General features: G+C 38.6%; 1 protein-coding gene across 3 annotated transcripts in view; it reads right to left on the minus strand.

Moving 5' to 3' along the window:
* LOC148357939 (homeobox protein cut-like 1) overlaps positions 1-24,595 on the minus strand; it is a 125,482-nt gene that overhangs the window by 43,433 nt on the left and 57,454 nt on the right. For all 3 annotated transcript variants that reach the window (XM_088344963.1, XM_088344964.1, XM_088344965.1), the window contains exons 3-6: positions 22,846-22,893; positions 15,352-15,430; positions 6,450-6,587; positions 1,988-2,111 (exon numbers count right to left, since the gene is read on the minus strand). In XM_088344963.1, the coding sequence (XP_088201089.1) occupies positions 1,988-2,111; positions 6,450-6,587; positions 15,352-15,430; positions 22,846-22,893 (389 nt within the window). The remainder of the gene's footprint in view (positions 1-1,987; positions 2,112-6,449; positions 6,588-15,351; positions 15,431-22,845; positions 22,894-24,595) is intronic.

The following is a 24,595-nucleotide window of genomic DNA, read 5'->3' on the forward strand; positions in this document are numbered from 1 at the left end:
AATTAAATAGTTAATACTCTAGTTTGTCCTAAGTTGAGTGAGCTGAATTTTGTTCTTAATGAGTGTTTGAATAACCCAAAAAGTAGGAAAGTATACTTGCAATTATTGAATAGAGTTTGTACCACTGTACATTGGCTTAGAGCGACAACCAGAGAACCAACTTTTGAAAATCTTCTTGAATAAATGAATGAATGAATGAAACATAAAAATACCTGTGGCCTGCACACTCGGATTTTAAAATTAACTTGCTTCTGTCATACACAGGGTCGAGTCCGTATATTAATATTAAACTGTGTGATTTCACTTTGGATCACATCTTTGTATTGTTAGATGTGAGAAATAGATTTCCCATATCTGTTTGATTCACTTCAATTTTTGGTTTGTTTGTGGATTTTCACTTTTATGTAACATATGTCAACTCGATATGTTTACTATACATAATCAATAATTCATTCTTTTAAGGTTTATGTTACTTGAATAACGTCTAGCCACCCAGAAAATGAATTAAGACTATCTCCATCTAATGTATTTTAAAATTGATGTGAATAAAATACAAGAAAAATAATTTAGGTTTGTAAGTGTAGTCATATTCCCACTTGAAATAATAATTATAAAAATGTATTGTTTTATGAAACGTTGGGATAAGAAAAGGATTTGTAACTAAAAAAAATAACTAGTTGTGGAGAATCTAGAGCAGTTGGTCACCACGGATATTATTTTTTAATATATTAAACCCGAGGTAAATAACTTATCTGCTAACAGCGTATTATACGTGTGTGTTGGCATACTGTCTGCTTTTATTTTAAGAGCTTCTTTAAATGTTGAGTTAACACTTGTAAGCTGCCTAATTGAGTTTAAAAGGTTAACAAGATTTAGGCCTGCTTTAACTCTTCTGTTAAAAAAAGAAAATATAGTCTTTCATTTGAAACAAAGCACTGTTTCAGTCTATTTTGACAGCAAAAACTGTGTTAAATTCTCACTGAAAGCGCTAGAGGCCAATTACATTATAATCACAGGGTGGACAATAATTAGAGGGACGCGTGATTAATGTTCAAAAGTTTTATGTATATACATGATAACTAGTTATTTTTTACCATGAAAATAAATCCATTTAAAAGTGCCTTACAGCTTTAAGACTAGGAATTTGGATTTAAGATCAAACCACCCTGTGTACATTTTTGTCCCCACCACGCTTACACTTCAAAAGCAGGCATTCATTCATTCAATAAAAAGGGAACAGACACATTCATTGTTAAAAACAGTGTTTTTCCTCAGGAGCATTGGTTTCTTTTGTGTGAAATTAAAGGCACAAGACGCATGAGACTTTTTTTTTTTAGTAACTCCCCTTTAACAGTAAAATAGCAAAAACCCTAACCAGAATAACCACATTTAACATCTCTTTGACAAATTTGACTTAATGTGACATCACAAGATAACACTCCACATTAATAAAATATCTGAAGGCAATGTGTTACTTATCATTCATTACTGCCCGCACAAGGGTCCAGTGTTCCTGACACAAATCACCATATAAAACAGAAATCAGAATGGGTATTTTTTTCAACGTGGAAGTGGCCCATTACAATTAATTATAACTGCTAATCTTAAGCATATCAAATTAGGTTATTTCAAGGATTTCATTCTGGTCTGAACTAATAAAACGCCCCAACTGTAATGTTAAAATCCAGATGGAATGGCTGGAATAGTTCGCAGTGAAGACAGAAAATGGCAGTCCGAGGTAGCCGATTCAAATCAAGGTAAGTGGTGCAACCATGGGAGAAATCAGCCATTGTTTTATTTTTTAATTCGCTGATCATATGAAAGAGCTGTAGCATTGAGGAATGCAACCCAAATAGGTTGATTAAACCAATAAAGATGGAATGCTGGGGATTTTTTTGCTTAAAAGAAAAAAAAGACCGCACTGTGAAATCTAATAAAAATAAGATCATCATCCAATGATTCGCTTCACTAAAAGGCGCACACCCACCTCTCCTTCTCTGCATAGTCATTGTGTAACTGGAGTTGCGTTTCTTGTGCCAAGTTCTCCGCTTGGTTCTTCAGCGACTGCTCATACTCGCGGATCTTTTCCTTCAAGGCCTTAATGGTGACCTCTGCAAGAGGGAATCACACTGCTCAACACTGAAGTCGGCAAATGCAATAAAACACAATAAAAGTGGACGCAGGAGCAACAAAAGAAATGGGCGAGGGGGGTGGGGCGAATATTTTCACAACCACAATCTTTACTGTATATTGGGCAGTCTGGAAAAAACGTGCATTAACTAAAGGTAAGGCTTTTTTTTCTTAATTCTGGATCAACTCAACAGCTATTGTGCTGTTATTTCCTTGTGTTTCTGCCTTGGAGACACATCAGAGGCCCATCTCAGATTCTCTCAACTCATTAGGATGCCACTATTATTAGTCATTTGTTACATATGAATTACTGTCTGCTGTTTTATTGTTGTTTCAAAGAGTTGGTTTAATATTTGTGCCAGACACGTAGCTTAAGTAAAGAGACAGCAAAATCGAATGTTGACGTTTGGATGACGCTTGCAGACCTACAGGCTAACAAGCGGGGCGGTTTCTTTAATTATACATGGATGTGAGCACATTGGAAAATAAACACAAAGATCAGAAATTATCAGGGAAATGTGTAGTTCCATTGTATTTAGAGGCTTCTTTCAACGGAGGGAAAAGTGCAAACGTTTAGAAATAAATACGGAAATAATAATTTGTTTTAAAAATATTTAAAAATTAGGGCAAAATACATCACAGCATGAAACTTAAACGCAAATTGTACAACCCAAGAAACGTTTTACACCACCCCTTAAGTCAAATAACGTGTTTTAATGCATTTATTTAATGCACGGGTCTTCAGAATAAAATACAATTTCTTGCAGAGTAATTTTATATGAGGTGAGATTAGGTTTGTACATTTATTTACAAATCAGAATTTTTAAAAACTGGAGTTCACCATGTTCATTTCAAATGATTTTTTTTTTTTCATTTCAGATTCAAAATATGTTTTGTCATCGTTAAAGAGCAACAAAACATAGTTTTGAATCTGATCCATATGCTCTAGTCAGGCGGGAGTAGTAGAGGACACCATTAGAATGCTGAAAGAAGTGTGAAGGTATGTATAGTATAAAAGGTCTACACTCTGTTATCAGGTGCGCCTAATATGTATGTTAAATACAGCACACGTAACCTTTCTGTACAGTGTGCCGTATGGTCATGAAAATATTGTGTGTACTTATTATTTCATTATACGGTATTCAAAGGCCCACCCAAAAAACACAAACTGGCCACACATTTGAAGGTATGCCTTGTGACCAGGTGCACCTTATATGCGTAAAAAATTGGAAATGTGTTGCCATATTTTTGCAGTTATTAATCCGTTGATAAAATGTTATCACTGACCCCAATTGCATAACAATGATGGCAACGGGGATGGACTCTAAATCCAAATATTAGGCCGCTAAGGGCATGGGTAGTTGTATGCAATTGCATAATATTAGATGCAATGGGATTTAAACCTGGATCCCGGCAGGGAAAGCGCCACATCCTAATCACTAAACCACTAGGGATTCGGAGGACACGTGAAAATGCACTAGGTCTCTTCTCATTATCATACAATTTTTAGTCACACATTATAATGCGGAAAACATGGTGTTTATTGTATTTTATCTACCGATTTTGTATATACTTAATTTTTGCATTTTTGTTCCTCAAATTGTCCATCAAGTCTTTGCAAGCCTACTTATTGTATACATAGAAGCAAGTCTTTCCCCAGTTGCAAGGGACCAGGACCTGCCACACAAGCTCCGTATTCTCCCATCTGGCCTTTTCCAACCAAAGCGCAACCAGAAGACAGGCTCGTGCTCTCGGAGAGCAGATCCGCTGTATTCATTAGGACCGCATTAGCGCTGAAACCCCATAACCCGCTGACGGCTGATTTCTGCGCTGGGCGGCCCGGAAATAAATCTAACACATAACTGGAGTAATAAATAGGCCTCTTGTGTATGTGTGCGGATTTCTCCGAGAAAGATATAAACGCCTGAGACAGTGATAAAGAGCATAGCAGTCTTTGAGTGAGGGCTCTTAGCAAGCGTGTGTGCGTGTATGTGCACGTGGCGCGTGTGATTTAAACTCCGGTCTCACTACTCTGACACATAATCAATAAAGGAGAGTCCCCTCAGAGCCCTCTTACCTCTTAACTGCTTAACTGAACTTTAAACATTTAGGTTGCAAGGATCAATGGCCCCTGCACTATTTGTACGTGTGTGCGTGCATGCGGATCTCAGTGCGTATGTGCGTGAACTGCGAGTGGGAGTTCTACGCTGTGTTTTGGGGTTTAAATATCCCCCATCAATTGGGGCGGGGAGGAGGGATAAAGGATGAGGGAACAGAAAAATCAATGGCAGAATGGAACCCTGCCGCTATCGAGCTGCTCCAATTAACCCTCGCTCAGAAAAAGGGAGATTCCAAAACATTCCCCGTTTCCTCCTGCGAGTCTCCCCACCCGGCTACCCCCTCCCCTGGACTTTAAAATTAATCCACTTTTACAACTCCTTCTCGCTCATCTCCGCCTTTGTCACTTTTTCCATCCTTCTTTACCCCGAGGTAGCCTGTCGTTTTTTATTCATGAGTAAGAGCCACATGTTCTTTCCCCCTGAAAACCTAATTGGAAGAGTAAAACCTGGTACATTTTGTGATTTTAATAATGCACACGTTTTCAAATATTTCCAAATGTGGATTGAAAATGTCCGCCGTGCAGGTTTCCCTCCACTGTAAAAATATTATCAACATAGTGAGTTGTCCATGCTGGGAAGTTACAAGTGCAATAGCAGAAGGAAAGAAAACACTTAATTCAATCCACATTTTCCTAGACTTGTCGGGCCATCTATTTTTAATTATAATTGCAACCATTTCCAAATCACACTCAAGATTTATAAAGCCGTAATTCAAAGTGGCACACGGCTCTCAACTTGCTTGTGATGTCGGGATAGATTATTTATTTCAAAATCTGATTAACAGGCTCCCTGGTGATACTTTTGCTTTTCATCACTTTCATGTGTTGTGAAAAGAAATTGTTCTCCTTCTCAACCCTCCTTTTTTCAATGTGTGTGCCAAGCCCAATCCTAACAGTTAGGCGAGTGTTAATTTAGCAATCAACTATACATTTTGGAACAAGAAAACCAGGTTAAGGTATCCTTCCTACAAGACTTGGCAGGCACCAAACAATTATTTTAATACCAGATTAAAATGTCAATTATTGTATCAATCAATCAATCAATTCGAAAAAACGGGTTTCATATGATATAATATATATACTATATTATAAAGTGATCCAAAACGGTTATCCGTTTGTTATAGATTATCTGGTAGCTGCAGCACAATGAGCAAAGGAACGACTAAGATTCAAATACGGAGGACAAAAAGTAAATTTTAAAAAATGAATTTAAGCAGGAAAATGATCCCTTATTTGGACTCCTTTTATTTATATGAATGGTTTAAAAACCATGTGCATTGTCTATCATTGAGAAGAATCAGAATCAGTCTCTCAAAGCTTAGGACTTTGTTCCTAAAAGCTAATATTCAGTAGACTAAGGTTATTTGTGTTTTTGTTATAGACGTTTTGTATTTTTGCGTGTTTTTCAGAGGTTCTGTGTTTTTTCAGTCCACATTGGTTAGAAGTTGAATTGTAAATAATTTAAAGTTCTTGTATTCAGGATTTTTTATAGCACTGAACAGTTATTTTTTGTGTGTGTGTTTGTTTTACAGGAATTCCGTGTTGCTTGACTTTTAAGTTACTCGATATAAAAAAGTTTATATTAGTTAAAAAGATCACTTTAGAGTGTAAAAAAATAAAGGCTCGTATAATATGGTAGTAAAATACATTTGTATTCATTCATTTGATACATAATACATTATAATTGGTAGTATATTAGTTGAAGCCACAACAAAAATCTGAAGAGCCGTTTGGGAGCTAAGCTGAAAGAGCCAGTTCACTAAAAAGAACCGGAATTCCTATCACCAATAGGTTGCGCGTTACAAAAACATAGCTTTCAAATTATACGTTTACCCAATATCTTATACGTTTTCTAAACATTTTAAATTGTGAACGCCGGGATTTATTGGGCAATGCGACACACGCCGGGTATGCTCCCGGACCCTTCTAGACTATCTACCCACAAAGGATCACAAAATTCTTTGGGAAGATTATTTCTGAATATTAGTATGACAAAACACATTTTTAGTTGCCCTTCATTTTGTATGCTACACTAGTGTAGCAACAAAGCTAAATCTAAAAGGGAAATTAATGTATCCAAATAGAGGACTTAATTATAGGAGTTCTTGCTTGCTGCACTCTGTATTTTACAGATTTAAAAAAAGAGGATGACATCAAGAAGATATATATCCACATGAAAACATCCACATTTTCCTCTAACCTTGGTTTTTAACCTCTGCGAACTCTTTGTTGTAGTCCTCCAGTGTCTCTCGAAGTTTGGTATTCTCAGTTTCAATGTCGTGCATCCTCTGGAGCTTCAGCTGCAGCTGCTGAGCCAGCTCCAGCGCAGGTACAGGATCTGCCACAAGAGAGCGCGTGCAACATTTAGCGCGAGGCGCAAAGCAGATTACAAAAACGCAATAACCGCATTCAGCGTGCCCCGTGAGAGCCAGCGAGTGCCCCCCTTGAGGTGTCCTTGAGCAAGGCGATGAATTTCTAGCAGCTGCGCGAACATTATTTTGACGCTGACCGTGACCTTTCTATCCCTACAGAGATCTCCTAGTATCGTCAAGGACGAACAATAGGGCGAGTGCTGGCGTTATAATGGTATGATGTGTTGAAAAGTCATTGCTGTTGCTGACTAGTTTAGACTGACACCAATGATAAAGAAAATTCTTCAGTGGTGGATACTGAACGTTGAGGTTGGGGGGAAAGCTTTTTTTCTTGTATCTACCCTACAATAAACAAGATGCTTCTTAAGTCACTTCATTTAGTTTATCCGCTTTAAGGTGTCGCAAAGCGACAGAGACGATCGTAAAGCTTTTCAATTTGGCGCTGAACTGCATCCTGTAACAGAAAAAGTTCTTCCATGTGGCAATTTTCTGCCTCACTGTCAATTAGCAAGGGAAGGATGCGCGAACAGAAACGGGAAAGCCAAAGCTGTCAAATGTTGATGGCCTCGAGCTGTTTCAAATTATACTTGGTATGGAATAGAACAATGGCAAGTTTACAGCAGCTTTAGGAAACTTTTTTTTCCTATAGGCAAGGCAGTTCTTTCCATGACACTCTTTCTGGCTATTGTTATAAAGGAAAGCATGTATCAATTTCGGGATGGTGTTCATATTTTAAAACACCTAATAACACAATGTCGAGTGAATTAATACAACCTCAGACCAGTTGCAAAGTCATCATTTGCACAACCATATAACTGACAAAGACAAATACTTTGCACTAACAGCCGAGTTTGAATTGTATTGAACGCATAATAATAAGTAGAATACAAAAATGTAATTAAAATGTTCAGTTAACACTCTACGTTTTAAAATTTAATCTATCTGTTAATCCAGGTCAAATTCTTGACATATTTATTAACTCAACAGGACATGTTTTAAGCAACATTTAAATGCATTTCAACCAAGAAAACCTTTGTTAAACGAAAAATACTAGACAATAAAACAATATGGAGGGATAAATCTGAGTTGGTGAGCAGCAGAGATTTCAGATAATGAGATTGTTAATGTAGGTGATGTTAGCATGTGTTGTTATCCTGGGTGAGCAGTAGCTATTGTCATGTTGTAACACAGATTCTGCGGCAACATTTGAATTTGAATTTTTTACAATTTCTGTTATGATTATGACTGGCCAGCTATTTAGCACTTAAAATTGTGTTTTACTTTTATATTGAAATAATATTGTTAAAAAGATCTGTCAAAAATATTTAGATTTTAGAGACAACCACACTTTTGTGTAGAAAGAATAATACTAGGAATTGAGTATGTATCAATTAAAAAAAAAAAAAAATTCTATGGGATCGCCACTTACAACGGTGGTCATTATCATTATGCACCATCTCAGCCCCATAGCAATCAAGTAAAGACCAGGAGCTAGAAATGAAAAGAACATTAAATTTCCTTTTATCTAATTCAATTCAAATGCTACATTGGAAGGTGTGAGTTTTTAAATTACCGTAAATTCTAGACTGCAAGCTGCTATTTTTATGCCACATTTTAAACACTGTGTTTGAATACAGAGCGACCTATTCTTTTTTTATTCGAGGCGGCACAGAGGGAAAAGGCGAGCTAGTCTTTTTACACCGCATATGCTCCAAATACAAAACACCGTGATGACCTCTTGAAATATTTATGGCGCCCTTTTAAACAGAAATTAGTCAATGTTTTTGCAAACATAATTGATACCTATCTTGCAACCCAGCAGGAGCAAAACAAAAGTTTTGACAGTATTTCTTTCAGTATTTACAACATTCGTTATTTCAACTTTTTCACCCACAAATCAAGTCCTCAATGTATACATCTGAACTGAACAGCAGAAGAAGTTATCTATCAGAAACTCTACACTACTCTGTTCGCGTCTTTCGGTTTTATTGTGAGGTCGCTCAAGTTTCCTTTAATCCTCGAGGAATGATATTGAGCGAATGCAATTTGGTCCATCATACGACGCAGCCCTTATTCGCATGTTTTTGGGCAAAGTAGAAAATATGTGCTTGTCTTCAAAACCGCCATTTTGGATGGTCATATGAGCCAAAAACACAAAGCGTAAAAAAATTTAGGCAATACAGAAAATGGTGCACCTGAAACTGTGTCAGGTGTGTGGGGGCACGAAGCCAATTGTGTTCTGCTGCCAAAGGTGTCAATGCCAAATTCCCCACACTGTTGGTAATTATTTATTTTTTGGGCTTTTTAAACCTGTGGCATGTACAGAGACATAATTAAGTTTTGTTCTTAAATCTGAGCATGCAAATGAACGACATATTTGATGCAGTATCAACAGGGGACCAATCAGATATTACGTTGCAATCATGGCTGCAACCAATGTGTAAATTCATAATAGATGAACCAGGTCGATTATTTTTCAGATTAGTCTATGAATCGGACTTCTAATTTCCCTCCTATTTATTAAAATATTGAAATTTTGGACGGATAAACGAAAGCACAAAATAAATATTCTATGATATAAAACAATAAAAAAAAAAAGTGCTTGTCAATTCTCTTGATATTAAAAAAAATGCATAGAAATGTATGCTATACACCTGCAAATATGTAAGATACGCTTTTCCTACCACCTTATCCACAGATCATATTACATACATTTGGACTTATCATACAAAAAAAGCAATACATTTTAATTTGTGTAAATTTATCCACAAAAAATAAATAATAGAAAATGTAAACAAACCCCTTAATCAAAACGTTGTCAACAAATTTGTTTTTGGGGGTGAAATTTTAGAATATCATAAATATGGCCAATATGAAAATGATATACGCTCAAAAACTTGCCCCTTGGGTAGAGTTAAACATGCCGTTATCATTATTTTTTTTACTATACTAAAGCAGTACAAAAATTCCCAGCGTCACAACGAAACAGTGCGCACTCTAATTTGCATAGATCTAATTAGTTGCAGACGCTTTAAAATATCGATTTTTATCGATTTTGTCGATTCGAAGTTGCAATCAAGAGAATAGCCACTAATGCTTGATCAAAGCGACTCAATTCTATATAATGGGCTTGAAAGCATTCACATATGCCAAGAAACGTGGAAAAGTCTAATGCAAAAAAAAAGAGTGGAAACAGAAGAAAAAGGAACATTTTCTGGAGCCATCTTCCAAAATACACAGCAGGGTTAACTGTCAGTGTGATGAAGAGAGCCCTGTCACTCAAGCCAATCACATCTGATTGGTGCTCATGGGTGGCAGACTGGTGACAGGCAGCCAAGAGACGCGGGCGACGCTCATCAGCATGCCAGCGAAAAGAGCACTTTGCTTGCGTGCACGAGCAAACGCGGGTGCATGCATATGTGCGTATGTGTCGTGCAGATAAGAGGAACTGACAGCTTACAGCTGGGGGTAAGGACTGCGTGTGCATGCGTGCGCGCCTCATGTCTGACACAGTTAGATATCTTAACTATGCTAATGAGAGATCAGCAGAGAACGATTGGAGAATTTCATGCTGATTCTGTGCTGTCAAGGTGACACAAAGTGCGGGGCGATCGCGTCGGCTCGCAAACAAACGTGGAGGAATATCGCCAGGCGCCCTGAAAGGAAAGACTCCTATCTGCATCGGAGTTGGGTTCTGTTCAAATGTACAGTATTTTGTGCCTTATATTGCGCATCCTCCAAAAAGCTACAGTTTTTTTCCCGTGGCTTACAGTTAGGACATACCTGCCTATACTGTTTGCAAAGTAAGACACATGTTTTCTTGGCTTTGGGTTTAAACTACAGAGGAATACCTCTACTTTGTGATGTGTTACTGAATAGGTGTTCGACAAATCTAGATTGTTTTTATTATTACCATTATTACTAATAATAGTAATATTATGAGAAACGTCTGAAACTCTTCAAAATCACTGTGCAAATCCCCCCCTGCTAACTTCTGAATAAAAAGTCCTAATACGTGTGTGTGTGCGTTTTATGTTTTGAAATAAGATTTAATTGGTGTATCGACATTTCGTTCTGTGTACATTGTTACAAAGAATGACAATACAAAGGAAATTATTATTATTATTATTATTGATTAATGGTATGGTAGCTGTTCATATCACTTCTTTTTTGATTGTCGTTCATTGTTGATGAAAATGGTTGAATTCATGGATGTCTACAGGCCTTTCCTAATGTTGCTCACATTCATTTTTTAGTTTGTTGATGAACAAGAATAGTGAAAGATAAAATAGGTCAGTTATACGATTTCAATGTATATCCATGTTGTATATTTGGACTGGTGTAAAATTACAGCTCTGTTGGATATAAAAAAATTATTGTGCGAGTCATTACTGTTGGTGTGGCACACTGATTTACAAGGAAATTTGAAAGTGGCACTCCACACCGAAAAAGGTTGCTGACCCCTGGTCTATAGCCATAACAATGAGCCAGTTCACTAAAAAGAACCATAATTCCAATTACTAAATCCAGTGTATGATCACTAGATAACAAGGGATCTAGATGACATGAGAAAAGGAATTCAATTTTGTTGATCATCACGCTATTTTTAGTCATGTCACCACATACAACACAGTGTTTTGGCTGAACTGTTTCCCATAATGTTCCATTACAACGTAACATGTAGCACTGTGAATAATAATAGTGTGGTGAGATAACTTCTTATGCCTTTTCCTTTGTAATATACAATTCTAGTAGGCTAGTTTTTAGAATTTGGCTGTTGCATCCAATGCTGCAACACACACCTATTAATACTGCATGCATTTACAATCTTTTGCACGCTATTCTGTGGTAAGGTGCATGAGGTTTTAGGTGTGCCTTCTAGTCCAGAAAATATGGTACTGTGCTTAGTCTTATGAAATCTTTGTCCTTCATATACACCACTCTCCCTCCCTCCAAATAGACTGTACAGACAGTTAAAAGCAGCTTGACATTGTGGGCCACTTGTGCTAAATGTTCCCGCCAGACACCTTTAATCTACAGCAGAGCACGCTGGCCTGACTAACCAGGCCTTCAGCTGATAGAAGACAGAACAAAACGCACCGTTTCCACTTTCAAGACCGTTGCATTAGTCAGGTTGTGTATGCGTGTGTGTTGGGTGTGCATCAGGCATTACATCATTGTCTCGCTGCAAGTTAAGAATAGCCGCCGTCAGTGCCGCCGCTGACTTATTGGGAACAGAACAATCCAAAGATATTACTGTAGGTCTATCCGTGTGGGAATATGGTGACCTCCTTACGCTATAGATGAACTTAGAGCCTCTCGCTCCAGCATAGGTGGCCCCCTTGTGGGCCCTGGCGCAGCCCAAGAACTGCCACAAGCGGTGTGACTGTGCTTGCATGTCCCTCATCGACCTTAACGCGCTGAATACTCATACACGTTTCGGCAGGGACATAAAAACATTTTTATTCTCTTACTCGTGAGCTTCTTCACTCTGAGTTCCAGCCATTTTCCCAAAAGAGGATCTACCAGTGCCAGCCGATTTTGAGCATTTCTACTGATCTTTCAATGCCTCCGAAAAAATGGTGTGTTAAAGCTATATGAAAACAGAGACTAACTTTGTTTCGATTGGACCCGGGCTGGCCAATCACTTGAGATAAAATCCCAAGTTTAAAAGATTTGCAACAACCACGGTAGAAATATAAGAGTTGAATTTCAATTAGACAAATCTGGTGCTGATTATCAAACAATAGTTACCAAATCTTTGTGGCATTTAATCAAATAAGCCTATGCTGGGGGTGATTTTTGTACAAGCTGCAACTTTAACAACCCATTAAAACTGTTTTAAATCAGATGTTCTTGTTTCTTTCTTTAGCAGCCATTAGCTGTATTAGAAATGCTGTCCTTAAATGTCACCACTTTTTATTATATGTACTTTTTATGAGGTGTATTTATCTATTTTTTATGATTTGTTCTGACTTTGACTAAGTCTGGAAGATATAACAGCATTTAAAGCTTTTTAGCCTCATTACAGAACTGGGCAAACATTTTGAACCACGGGCTGCATGGGGTTAAATATTTTGTCTGAGGACTAGAAGGGGAAAAAAAAGGATTAACTGATTGATGACTTTTTTTTTTTAAATCAACCAATAGTCTCAAATCCAGGACCTCAAAAGAAACATGAGGAAAAAAGATCATGTAGACCCATCCAATTTTTCATTCACATTTATAAATATATTCACGCTTACATTTATATGTTATATTTCATTTTATATTTGTTTATAAATAGATTTGTTTCATCAAATTGGTTTTAAAACACTCAGAATTACCGTAAAATAATAGATTTTGTCCCTGTTTTTAAGCACTAAATGTGATGATATGCATTGAAGACTTACATTGCAAATAGGGTAATCAATAAATAAATAAAATAAATACACGATAAAAAAATGGCAAGTACAAAAAAAGGATTGTGTATGCTTCATGATAAATATGTTTTTATCGGCAGGGGGACACAAAAGAACACTGGAGATATGTGTTACTAAAACAATACTTTTTGACAGTAGTACTTTATTAGGTGTACAGGGAGTGCAGAATTATTAGGCAAATGAGTATTTTGACCACATCATCCTCTTTATGCATGTTGTCTTACTCCAAGCTGTATAGGCTCGAAAGCCTACTACCAATTAAGCATATCAGGTGATGTGCATCTCTGTAATGAGAAGGGGTGTGGTCTAATGACATCAACACCCTATATCAGGTGTGGATAATTATTAGGCAACTTCCTTTCCTTTGGCAAAATGGGTCAGAAGAGGGACTTGACAGGCTCTGAAAAGTCAAAAATAGTGAGATATCTTGCAGAGGGATGCAGCACTCTTAAAATTGCCAAGCTTCTGAAGCGTGATCATCGAACAATCAAGCGTTACATTCAAAATAGTCAACAGGGTCGCAAGAAGCGTGTAGAAAAACCAAGGCGCAAAATAACTGCCCGTGAACTGAGAAAAGTCAAGCGTACAGCTGCCAAGATGCCACTTGCCACCAGTTTTGCCATATTTCAGAGCTGCAACATCACTGGAGTGCCCAAAAGCACAAGGTGTGCAATACTCAGAGACATGGCCAAGGTAAGAAAGGCTGAAAAACGACCACCACTGAACAAGACACACAAGCTGAAACGTCAAGACTGGGCCAAGAAAAATCTCAAGACGGATTTTTCTAAGGTTTTATGGACTGATGAAATGAGAGTGAGTCTTGATGGGCCAGATGGATGGGCCCGTGGCTGGATCGGTAAAGGGCAGAGAGCTCCAGTCCGCCTCAGACGCCAGCAAGGTGGAGGTGGGGTACTGGTATGGGCTGGTATCATCAAAGATGAGCTTGTGGGGCCTTTTCGGGTTGAGGATGGACTCAAGCTCAACTCCCAGTCCTACTGCCAGTTTCTGGAAGACACCTTCTTCAAGCAGTGGTACAGGAAGAAGTCTGCATCCTTCAAGAAAAACATGATTTTCATGCAGGACAACGCTCCATCACACGCATCCAAGTACTCCACAGCGTGGCTGGCAAGAAAGGGTCTAAAAGAAGAAAAACTAATGACATGGCCTCCTTGTTCACCTGATCTGAACCCCATAGAGAACCTGTGGTCCCTCATCAAATGTGAGATTTACAAGGAGGGAAAACAGTACACCTCTCTGAACAGTGTCTGGGAGGCTGTGGTTGCTGCTGCACGCAATGTTGATCGTGAACAGATCAAAGCACTGACAGAATCCATGGATGGCAGGCTTTTGAGTGTCCTTGCAAAGAAAGGTGGCTATATTGGTCACTGATTTGTTTTTGTTTTGTTTTTGAATGTCAGAAATGTATATTTGTGAATGTTGAGCTGTTATATTGGTTTCCCTGATGAAAATAAATAATTGAAATGGGTATACATTTGTTTTTTGTTAAGTTGCCTAATAATTATGCACAGTAATAGTCACCTGCACACACAGATATACTCCTAAAATAGCTAAAACTAAAAAAGCCCCACTCCAACTTCCAAAATATTCAGCTTTGATATTAATGAGACTTTTGGGTTCATTAAGAACATGGTTGTTGTTCAATAATAAAATTAATCCTCAAAAATACAACTTGCCTAATAATTCTGCACTCCCTGTATATTACTTTTTACTGTTTTTGTTTACAGGCTGGATCAGCGCATAGTTTGCCCACTCCTGGCCTTTGGTTATATACAGATTATTCGACAGATGTAAACATTTTGCTTTGTTGGTTGTTGTTGTAATTGTTCTGAGCCCAAAGAAACCACTAAACCACAACTTTTGCACAAGGTAGTATTAGGTATTAAGTATTTTTCTTGTTACTAACCTTTGTTTAAAAAATATGTATCCTGTGGTGTTTATTATTTAAAATCTATTAAAACTAAAACTAAAATAATCATCGTCAAAAATGTCTGATACACCTTCAAGTTATTTTACAGGGGGGATTATCAGCGAGCCCAACCCTAATGCTTCAGCAGGAAACAAGTTTGCTTTTTAACTTGTTTCATTTTCAGGCACAAGCAGTGCAAACGAGAGCTCATGAGGACATATTAGGGCGCCATGGCACGCCTGAATGCACTGCAAAGGAGCACCGGAGGGATGGTGTCATGCTTTTTCCCCTCATTGGTTGGTGCTGCATGCATGCATGAAGGGGTCCTCCTGATGACATTTTCATAGCCCGCTGACATGTCTACACCAACATGAGTCTTACCTGGGACATCGATTATTTTCTTGTACACGTTTAAGAAGGCGGCCTCTGCTTCTTTACTCCTTTTACTCAGGGCGTCGATCTGCATTGGAACAAGAAGAATTTTTGGGTTAGTAAATATATGATAAGAAATCCTTACATGTTGAAGGCTAATTCATTAACTTCCAGAGTTGACGCAGTTTTCAGCTCTACTCCAAGTTGTCTGGGTCTCGTGTTTTCGGATCATGTGACCTTTCAAGAAGGCGACAACAAGACTCAAAAGTTAACCTGAGAAGTTGTGTTTTTGTGTTGTGGTCATTGATGGTTGCCACAGTAACAAACAAAATTGCATTGCACCGCTTTTCATCGCTCGAAACTCCAGCGGCCTGTTAATGATACGTTAATGGAACTGTAGCATGTTTGATAGATAACTTCTTCTGTTGTTCAACTCAGATGTATACAATGAGGTGTCGACTACCTTTTTTGTTGGTTAAAAAGTTCAAATATGGTGAGTACGTATTAAATAATATTTAAGTACTGTAAAACTCCCATTTTAATCATGTTTATGTATTATTTTAATTATGTTGACAATAACATCGAATAAGGTCTTATCCAGAAGGGCATCTGAAATGTTTTCATTATTTTTCTTTGTTCTTCGTCATCCTATTTTTCATTGATCAATGCCTTATAGTTCATATACATACTGCATGACTCTTTATATAGAGATGTATGATATTGTTTGAAATGCAAAATATTTGTGTTTTTTCTGTGATTGATTGCCCTTTAGAATATAAAATGATTTACATTATTTGTAGTTGTAAAAAACAATGGAAAACCTTTCACGTATCCAATGTGAATGGAATTATAAAAACATTAAAAATAAATTAAGTAAAACAAATTAAAAATACATTTTTGTTGTTGTTAATGTTTCAATTATCTTCATTAGTCCCAGTGTGAGCATTTTTAAGAACCGGTCTTTGGGCTGCTCTTTTTTTTTCTTGGTACTAAGTAGTATCTTCTGGCACAAAAGTTCAAAATATGAAAATGCGACTCAATTACTGAACTTTGCAAGCAGCTAACTATACAGCAACCTGCATAGATGGTAATGTTAAAAATATAATAAAAACATATCAGCAAGTATTTTCTGACCATAGTAAACCATAAAATGGGGGATAGGTCTTTGCGGCAAAATTACTCAACAATTTTTACCGACATGAGCATTTATATGAGAAATAGCTTTCCATGAAGGTAATGGTACAACTTATTGGTAAGATGCACTGTACACTCATGACTTATACGCTAGCCTCCTAGGTTAGATTTACAGTCCCTTATGGCAACTTGGCCAACAAACCAGACCTGTAATCGCACAGTGTCTTCAGGGACGGTCAAGCTCCCCAACTGCATGTAGGCTTGTTGCGTGTAACCACAGTTGTTGTGTTTCCTTCCCATGTAGTCAGCTCAGCTGTTCAGCCTTCGACGGACGTGTTCCGTTTGCCGTGTATTTGTGTCAGTCCGCCTGTCCCGAGCGAGTGAGCGCAAGTGTGGTCGTATCCCCTCCAGCACGTTGACATCATTAAACAGCTGGCTCAGTCTTTCCAGCCACAGCAGGGGCAGATTATTCAGTCAGCTCTTAGCGGCAATACAGTGCCGAGCCATTACTGACGTGGCCATTAACACGAGAGGACACGGCATGAGTTCCATCCCCGATATTAATCGAAATGGACAGCATTAGAATGGATCCATAAGGGATTATTTCTGATAACATACAGGAGACGTTTAACACGCTAGTCAATGGTCTCGCTGTCACGCTTCAAAAAGGGAAGAAGGCCGAATCGGGACAGCAAAGCATCTGAAATCGAGTAGAAACGGAGATTGGGGCCAGCAACACATCTGAAATCAAGTAGAAATGGAGAGAAACAGATGCCAAATAAAGACATTCAGATGTTGCTACTGTACTGGGCAGAGCTACAGCTGACTACTGTGCCTCACACACTCAGACTAAACAGGCATGCGTTTTTATTCCAGCCCCGACAGCACGTTCGCTGGAAAAAAAGATAAGAATAGAGACAAAAGCCTATAAAAATCCAAATATTAAGTCTTAGCATTCCGAGCCAAACCAGTAGTGATGCTGATGGGTAGTTTTAGAGGTTCCTGCCACTGTAAACAAAGTGGGATACATGTAATTCTGCCTGTGCTCCTATGGGAACCTAATAAATCTTTTCACATGGATTTGATTCATCTGTAGTTTATTCAGCAGCAAAACATCTGGCCGTTGGTCGGCTGGTGCCAGCAGCCCTTTCCCGCCTATTAATTCTCCCTTTCCAATTCTCCCTCTTGTCACTTACATGTTCTTTTTTTTTAATCATCAATCTTTTGTCTGATGTTTGTCTAACAAACTTCAGATGGACAGTTCTGATGTTTCTCAAACAACACGATACACACGTTCACATTCTTGCTGCTATTTTATGTAACTTGTCACACTGCCTCGAGTACATTGCCCTCGTGGTGTGACATGATGGAAGTGATTGGGATCGTCAATTGCGTGGTCACTAATGGGAGATTACAGATGCTGAGGACTAATACCGCTCACACACCATAATCAAACCTGTTCAACAGTGTACTTTACTGTACTCAATGACCTCAACATTTCCAGTTTCTTTAGTGTGTCATAAAGCAATAGAAATAATTAAATAGCAATCAATTGGATAACTCTCAGTTGATGTGAAAGTACCGGTGATTGCGAATTTAAAAACACAGTAGGAATGTTTTGTTTATATTTTTCATGGTCTTATAACTAGAATTATGTATAGGAAAGGAATGTTTATACACACATTCCAACAAGTAAAATGGAGTAAACATCAGTGACTGGGTGGATTATGGATTGTAATCAATTCAACTAAAATTAGCTTTACACCCTTGATTGTTAAGGTCCTTCTACAGGGCCCACATCATTATTTGTCTTGATTAAAATGTAATGCATTAATAGACTTTTTCCTCATTTGAACTGCCCTTTCACCATGTAGACAACGGTTTTGTCTCCTGTTAATGGCTAGCCCCTAACGCTGGAGATTATAGTTGTGTAATAAAATAGGTTATTTTTTTAGGTTTTTACACTTGAGTGTCCATTGTCAGCAACAATGATCTGGAGTAACAATTTTGCCAACTAATAAACAGAGGTAGTTAAGCCTGGTTTGTTGTTTCTTTCCCTGGGCCATCACCACCCTAAAAAAGTGACTAAAACTGTTGCCTTTGTATAGATAAATGGGTATTCATATGTTATTTATTTTTGGGAATTTTTTGTTGCTTTACCATATTAATGCACTACTTTTTATTGCACTGTTATTACAATTCCTTACTTTTCATTGCATTTTTACTACAACTTTGACCCGTCTCTAGTCGCTTGATGCTAGCCGTGTTGGCGTTAGCAGCGCTTGAATGGCAAACATTTATGGACATAACACCTACTAAGTGTTAATGTAGTAAATGCTAGCAGCTACATTATCAACAGTAGCCACATTATCGTTGGCAGCATGTAAAACGTGTATTTTTTGGGAAGCAAAACATTTGTCCATGTTAATATTTGTGGGGAAAAGCGAAGGTTCAGAACAAAGGCGTAAAAACATTGTGATTCTGTAAAGGAAATCCGATTACTGTACAGCCTGCCCTTAGGATATCCAGTTGATTAACACATTTATATAAATTAAATAAATATCATATTTGTTGAATTATATTATTTTTTAATTGACGAATAAGAAGAAATGAGAAAGTAAAACATATATATATATATATCTTTTGACTGATGAAAAAGAGAATTAAAATATAATCGAAATTAGTTCAGCACTTCAATAATTTTCTGTCACGCCCCCCATTGGAAGAAGAAATCCTTTCGCGCACCCCCAACATGGATCTATTTTAAGTGATCATTGGTGGGGACAAAACAAAGATTGCCTGATATTGGTGGTAACACGTTACCTCTGTTCATGCCAAATCTACACCTTTCGGCAAATTATCACGGAAAAATAAAACTCAAGCGTCTTATCAGCGTGAATGGGTTGTAATGTCTTGAAACGGCAGCTTAATTTATTTGGCTTCATTTTTAACGAAGCAAGCACAAAGCTCTTTGGACGTCTCCCTCCGTGGTTTCAGTTAAGTCCTAAATACGTATTTGTTTGACTCTTTAACCCATCTGTCTTCGTCTGTGTCCACATTTGTGTTAAATCTTTCTTTCATTGGGTCACTTCAGGGCAGACCTGGGCACTCCGGTCCTGGAGGGCCGTATGTTCTGCATGATTTTTGAGGTTTCTCTGATCCAATACAGGTGATTCCAATCACCAGTATCGTTAATGAGCACTTGCTAGCTTGCTAACGAGGTTATAATTTGTATCACCTGAGTTAAAGAAGAGCAAACTTCAAAATCTGGCAGGAAGTATGGCCCTCCAGGACCGGAGTGCCCAGGTCTGCTTCAGGATCTTCCCCACTTCGTGTCTACACTTCATACTCAATGCTATAGTCTGTGCTATATGAACTGTGTGGAGGCTAAATATAAACAAAACACTCGGCCAGTGAGAACGCCACTGCACCCTAGTGTAGCGGAGCTTCAATTGCACTCCATTTAAAAAAAAAGTTAAAAAAAATATAAAATCCCTCGATTCATACGTGCCCATGCCCCTTTTGACGGAGCCTCACCCAGGAGGGCCCACCCCAATATTTGAGAACAACTACTCTAGTTCTAGTAACGATGTGTTTAGCATACACTACTTAGTTTAAGTCCACAAGTACTGCAGTTACATTTTAGACATTTTTCATGCGGGTGTACCTGATGGAGTAGTCATTCAGTTCAAGACATAGAGGTGAAAAAAAATTCACGCTCACAAGCTGATACCAATATATTATCTTCCGGAGGCGGTAAAGCAAGACAGCTGCATGACTGTACAATGACGGGGCCAAGGTCAGTGGTACGGAAGTTTTATATAGCCCGACATGGGAGGCAGGAAATAGACGTTTAATGTAGGACACACCCTACAGTTAGAGGCAGGTTAACTGCACGACCAGACCCATTAGAAGACCACCCAGGATTTGCAAATACAACCATGGTGGTTCACGAACTGCCGCTCGCTCCACCAATTCCGATCACATCTGCTCTCACATCCTCTCCCTTGCCCCCATATCCGCACGCAAACGTAATCTCACAACAAATGAAGTGCCACATATTATACCACACTGACGTTGAGAGAAATGCTCGTAGTTGCAAAAAAAATATATGGTTTGAAACAATGACAAAATTTTGTGACATTTCAGAAGGATCAGACATATTCAAGAGATGCTCCAAGCCAATTTGGTGTGGTAATGTAAACAATAAGAGCTGTGCTTTTAAAAGGATTCTTTTTTATTTACAATTTGGGTTTCAAAGACTCACATTGGGTATGAAACAAAAACAACATGATAGTCACATTTGTGTGGTAAACTGTATTTTAATATATTCATTGATAATTTTGTTTCAACTCAGTTGCAGATTTTTTTGGTAAGTGCAAGTATTTGGGTGAAAAGTATGGCGACTGTGTATGATACAAGGAAAGCAATGGAGGTATGGCTAATCAGACAGCGGAAACCCCAGCTGATGATGGGAAAGCAGCTATCGTCTTTGAGGGAAGTGCCGAGTGGATTCCTTAACTTTCACAATCAAGAAAAGACGACACGCAAGGACCCGTACAAACCCTGAAAATGGCTCTAGGGCACCTTTTAAATATGGCTGATCAATGTGCAACTAAGCGTTTTCTCATGGTACCACACCATATTAAGGCCTTCACTGATGAAAAATCAAGTAAAATAAAGACCACCCTTGGGGCTACCCGACACATCCCAAACACACATCCGCTTGTATGTCAGCGCCCTCGAGCCACCGTCACTCAGCACCACCTCACTCCTATATTCCTTTGCGAAGGGCATCAGGCCCACCTGAGTGGTTGGTGATGGGGGGTGTAAATGTGTGTGTGTGTGTGTGTGTGTGTGTGTGTGTGTGTGTGTGTGGCCCACTGGAGTCTGATAAGGGGAGGCTATGGGAAGCAGAGACTGAAGCCTTGGATAATGGAAAAGCTTATCTGATCGATGGACCAACAAGGAACACTGAGCATGCAACATACGAGCACACACTCACGTACACGCACACACACTATCTCTCCCTAAAGTGAGGCCTGGTGGAAACTGTAGTTTATTGCTAATAATTACAACCTGCAGGCATCCACCTTCCAATGACAAATCGCTCCAAACTTCAAAGTTTTGTCGGGAACAGACATCCAGACAGATGCAGCAGACACACAGTGCTTCTTGTCCTCGATCAAGAAGCTCAAAGGCGTTTGCGGGGAAAGGCAAACAAAGTCGGGGCTAAAAATTACACACTCCCGACGTGGCTCATGTCGTGGCACGCCGGCCCGGCAGAATAGTCGACTGATTGATGGACTACTCCCAGACTGGCGCGGGTGCACGGCATTATCTCAATAATCACACGATAACGTCTCCTCGGCTGGCCGACCACCCACGATGCGCCTCATTTTATTGGGCCGTGCACGTCGGGGTGCGCCGGCGTGAGAGTGGTGAAAACAGCTGAAAAAACCCCAATTACATCGCAGTAGTTTCTCTGCTCTAAATAGAGCGCTGCTCATCAGCAAAAAACGGCAAGGAGCCACTTTGAATTATAGCAGGGTTTTTTGTTTTGTTTATTTTTTCAACACAACCGCTGGCTGTGGTGGTTGCCCCAACCAAATAGAGAATATGGAACGTAACCCAGTGTTAAACTGTAATATTTTATGGCCAGTAGCACGGCAGCCCTGTCACTATCTATTGCTGTGATTTGGCTAGCAAGCATTTTTGTGTGTGCGTTGGGAGCGGAGCTGGCTGCACTGAATGTCCACCCACTCCAGCCCCAAATAACGCCAGAGTCCAAAACAGCCGCTTCCACTCTTACCCTCTCGCACATATGGGAGTAAACAGGGAATGCTTGGAGGAGGAGGAGTCAGCATGGAAATAGGCCAAAATGATGGAGGAGGAGTGCAAGTGTGGGGGTGTAATATGAGCACACACGCACATGCAGCCGCCTCTTATAGGTCAAGGTACATGCAAATGTAGGGGGCGGGGTGAAATTCACAACAAAATAAAATAAATGTCATGAAGAAGAGCAATGGCCTCTGATTCACTGAGTGGGGAAAAATATTTCAACGTGGCATTTGTTGACTTCCGACAGGCTGAAGCCATGGTTTTGTGATGGCCCTTTTTTTCAGGATGCAATTTAAACACACCCTCGGGCTACGGGACTCCATGAATAGGGCAGAAAAATCAAGAGGAGGAGAAAAAGAAATGTGGGAGGGGAAATGATATTGTGGCGAGATAAATAGCAAGAGCGGGAGGGGGGTGGGAAGTAACGGAGAACACGAAAAAAGAAGTGACGTCACGACACTTTTTAAAATGGCGTCTTGTGAGTTCCGCATTTAACAAGCTTGATTAGTATAACCAAGACACACTCACCTCTCCTTGGAAGTTCTTGAGCAAAGGAGCGACTTGTTTCCGGAAGTCCTGGAAAATTAAAGAATGTAGGTCAGTTTTTATGGAATAATAATCCCTTGGACATTTTGAGGACTAGTTCAAATAATCAGAGGCGCCTTTGCCCGCAAGTGCTAAAAAAAACAAAAAAATAACAATTGGGAAACCAAAAAAAGAAGATGCCTTAAGCCTTAAAATGTTCCTAACATTTTTACACCGAACACAAAAGTAGCTGGTCTATCTAATCTATTTTAATTTCGTTGAAAGTATCCATTATATCCACGGCTTATCCTCAGTAAGGTCGTGGAGGTGCTGGAGCTAATGAATGAATGTGTTGAAAGTAGTTTGGGTGGTTGGTTCAGACTTAATTATAATTGTGCAAACTAAAGTACAGGCTACTGTATACCTTATATTGTAATATCGGATAAAATTAATATATGTAGGGTTTTTATAAAAATTTGAAATCCATGAAAAAACTAACTGGGATGGCATTGAAACAAAAAGCAAGCCCCATAATTTTTCAATACAGATTTGGATTATTTTTTCACTTAATAATCTGAATATAATTCATTTAGAATTCTCATTAGGCATAGAGTAGTTATAAGGGGTAAGCAAGGACCCATACCAAGTACTAGAATAGGCTGCTTTTTTTATTGTTTTACCATCACAAACGCAAGAATAAAAAATTATGAGCACAATATTGTCATTAATGTCATGGAGTTGTAAGAAAACATTATTATAAATACAGCATTTTTTTTTTATTTACAAGTCATTTTGTGGTAGAGATGATTTTATGTAGTATTGGTGTTTCTATCTTGCATCAGTATTAATGACTACTTCAGTTAAGTATCAGTATTGATCTGATAAACAGTGGAATTGCGTGTTCTTTCGAATTATCATTGCGGATATCCAGGATTCTGACAAGTTAAAACATATTGTACTTCAAATCTTAAAAATATTGAAGTTCCTGAAAAAGTGTTTGTTTTATTTTCAAATGCTTTACCCTTTTAAAGACATTTTGTGTGTGTTTGTTAAGTTACTGAAATCATTTTCACCAGTTGAAATCCAAGATATAGACGTAGTTAGGAAATAAAACAACTTTGATATTTTGCAAACGTATGAAAGGGGTTTGGTTATTTTTCTGTTGGACGCCAATATTGCCCCTCTTAGTGAAAATTAATATCGGCTTTGAATATCGGTTTTCGGTCCACTTAACCACAATCAACCATAGTGTCCTCATTTTAAGGACCATCTCTGTACTTTTTTTATAGAGCTTAAATGCTATAGAGCTTAAATTCCATTTTTCCTATTGTTGGAAACAAACGGAGAAAATGCATAACATTCAAATTAAAAAAATAGATTATTTGGGGAATTTCTTATGTTTTTAAAAACACCATGGTGGGTAATTTTGACCAGAATATAACCGGAGAAGTAAGTGGTTTAGCAATCGGTTTTGCAAAAAAATAACCATAATGTCATTTTACAAATTATTAAATAAAAAAAACTAAGAACAGATTGTGGTCAAATAGAAATTTCAATCTGGCCGCGGCTAATAGGGAATGCGCGTTGCGCGTGCGAGTGATGAGCACGAGACCAGGTTTGCACCCTGGGGTGCCCTGGTGGACCAGGCATTTCACAAGAGCAGGTGCAGCACCACCTGGGCCACCCAGAGGGGCCGCTAGTGCGTGCAAGGCGCAAGCATAAGCCGCAAAGTAGGCCTACACTTGATGCAAAT

This window comes from Urocampus carinirostris, chromosome 10, assembly GCF_059441175.1.
Source record: "Urocampus carinirostris isolate Australia breed hairy pipefish chromosome 10, RoL_Ucar_1.0, whole genome shotgun sequence".
NCBI classification, from domain to species: Eukaryota; Metazoa; Chordata; class Actinopteri; order Syngnathiformes; family Syngnathidae; genus Urocampus; species Urocampus carinirostris.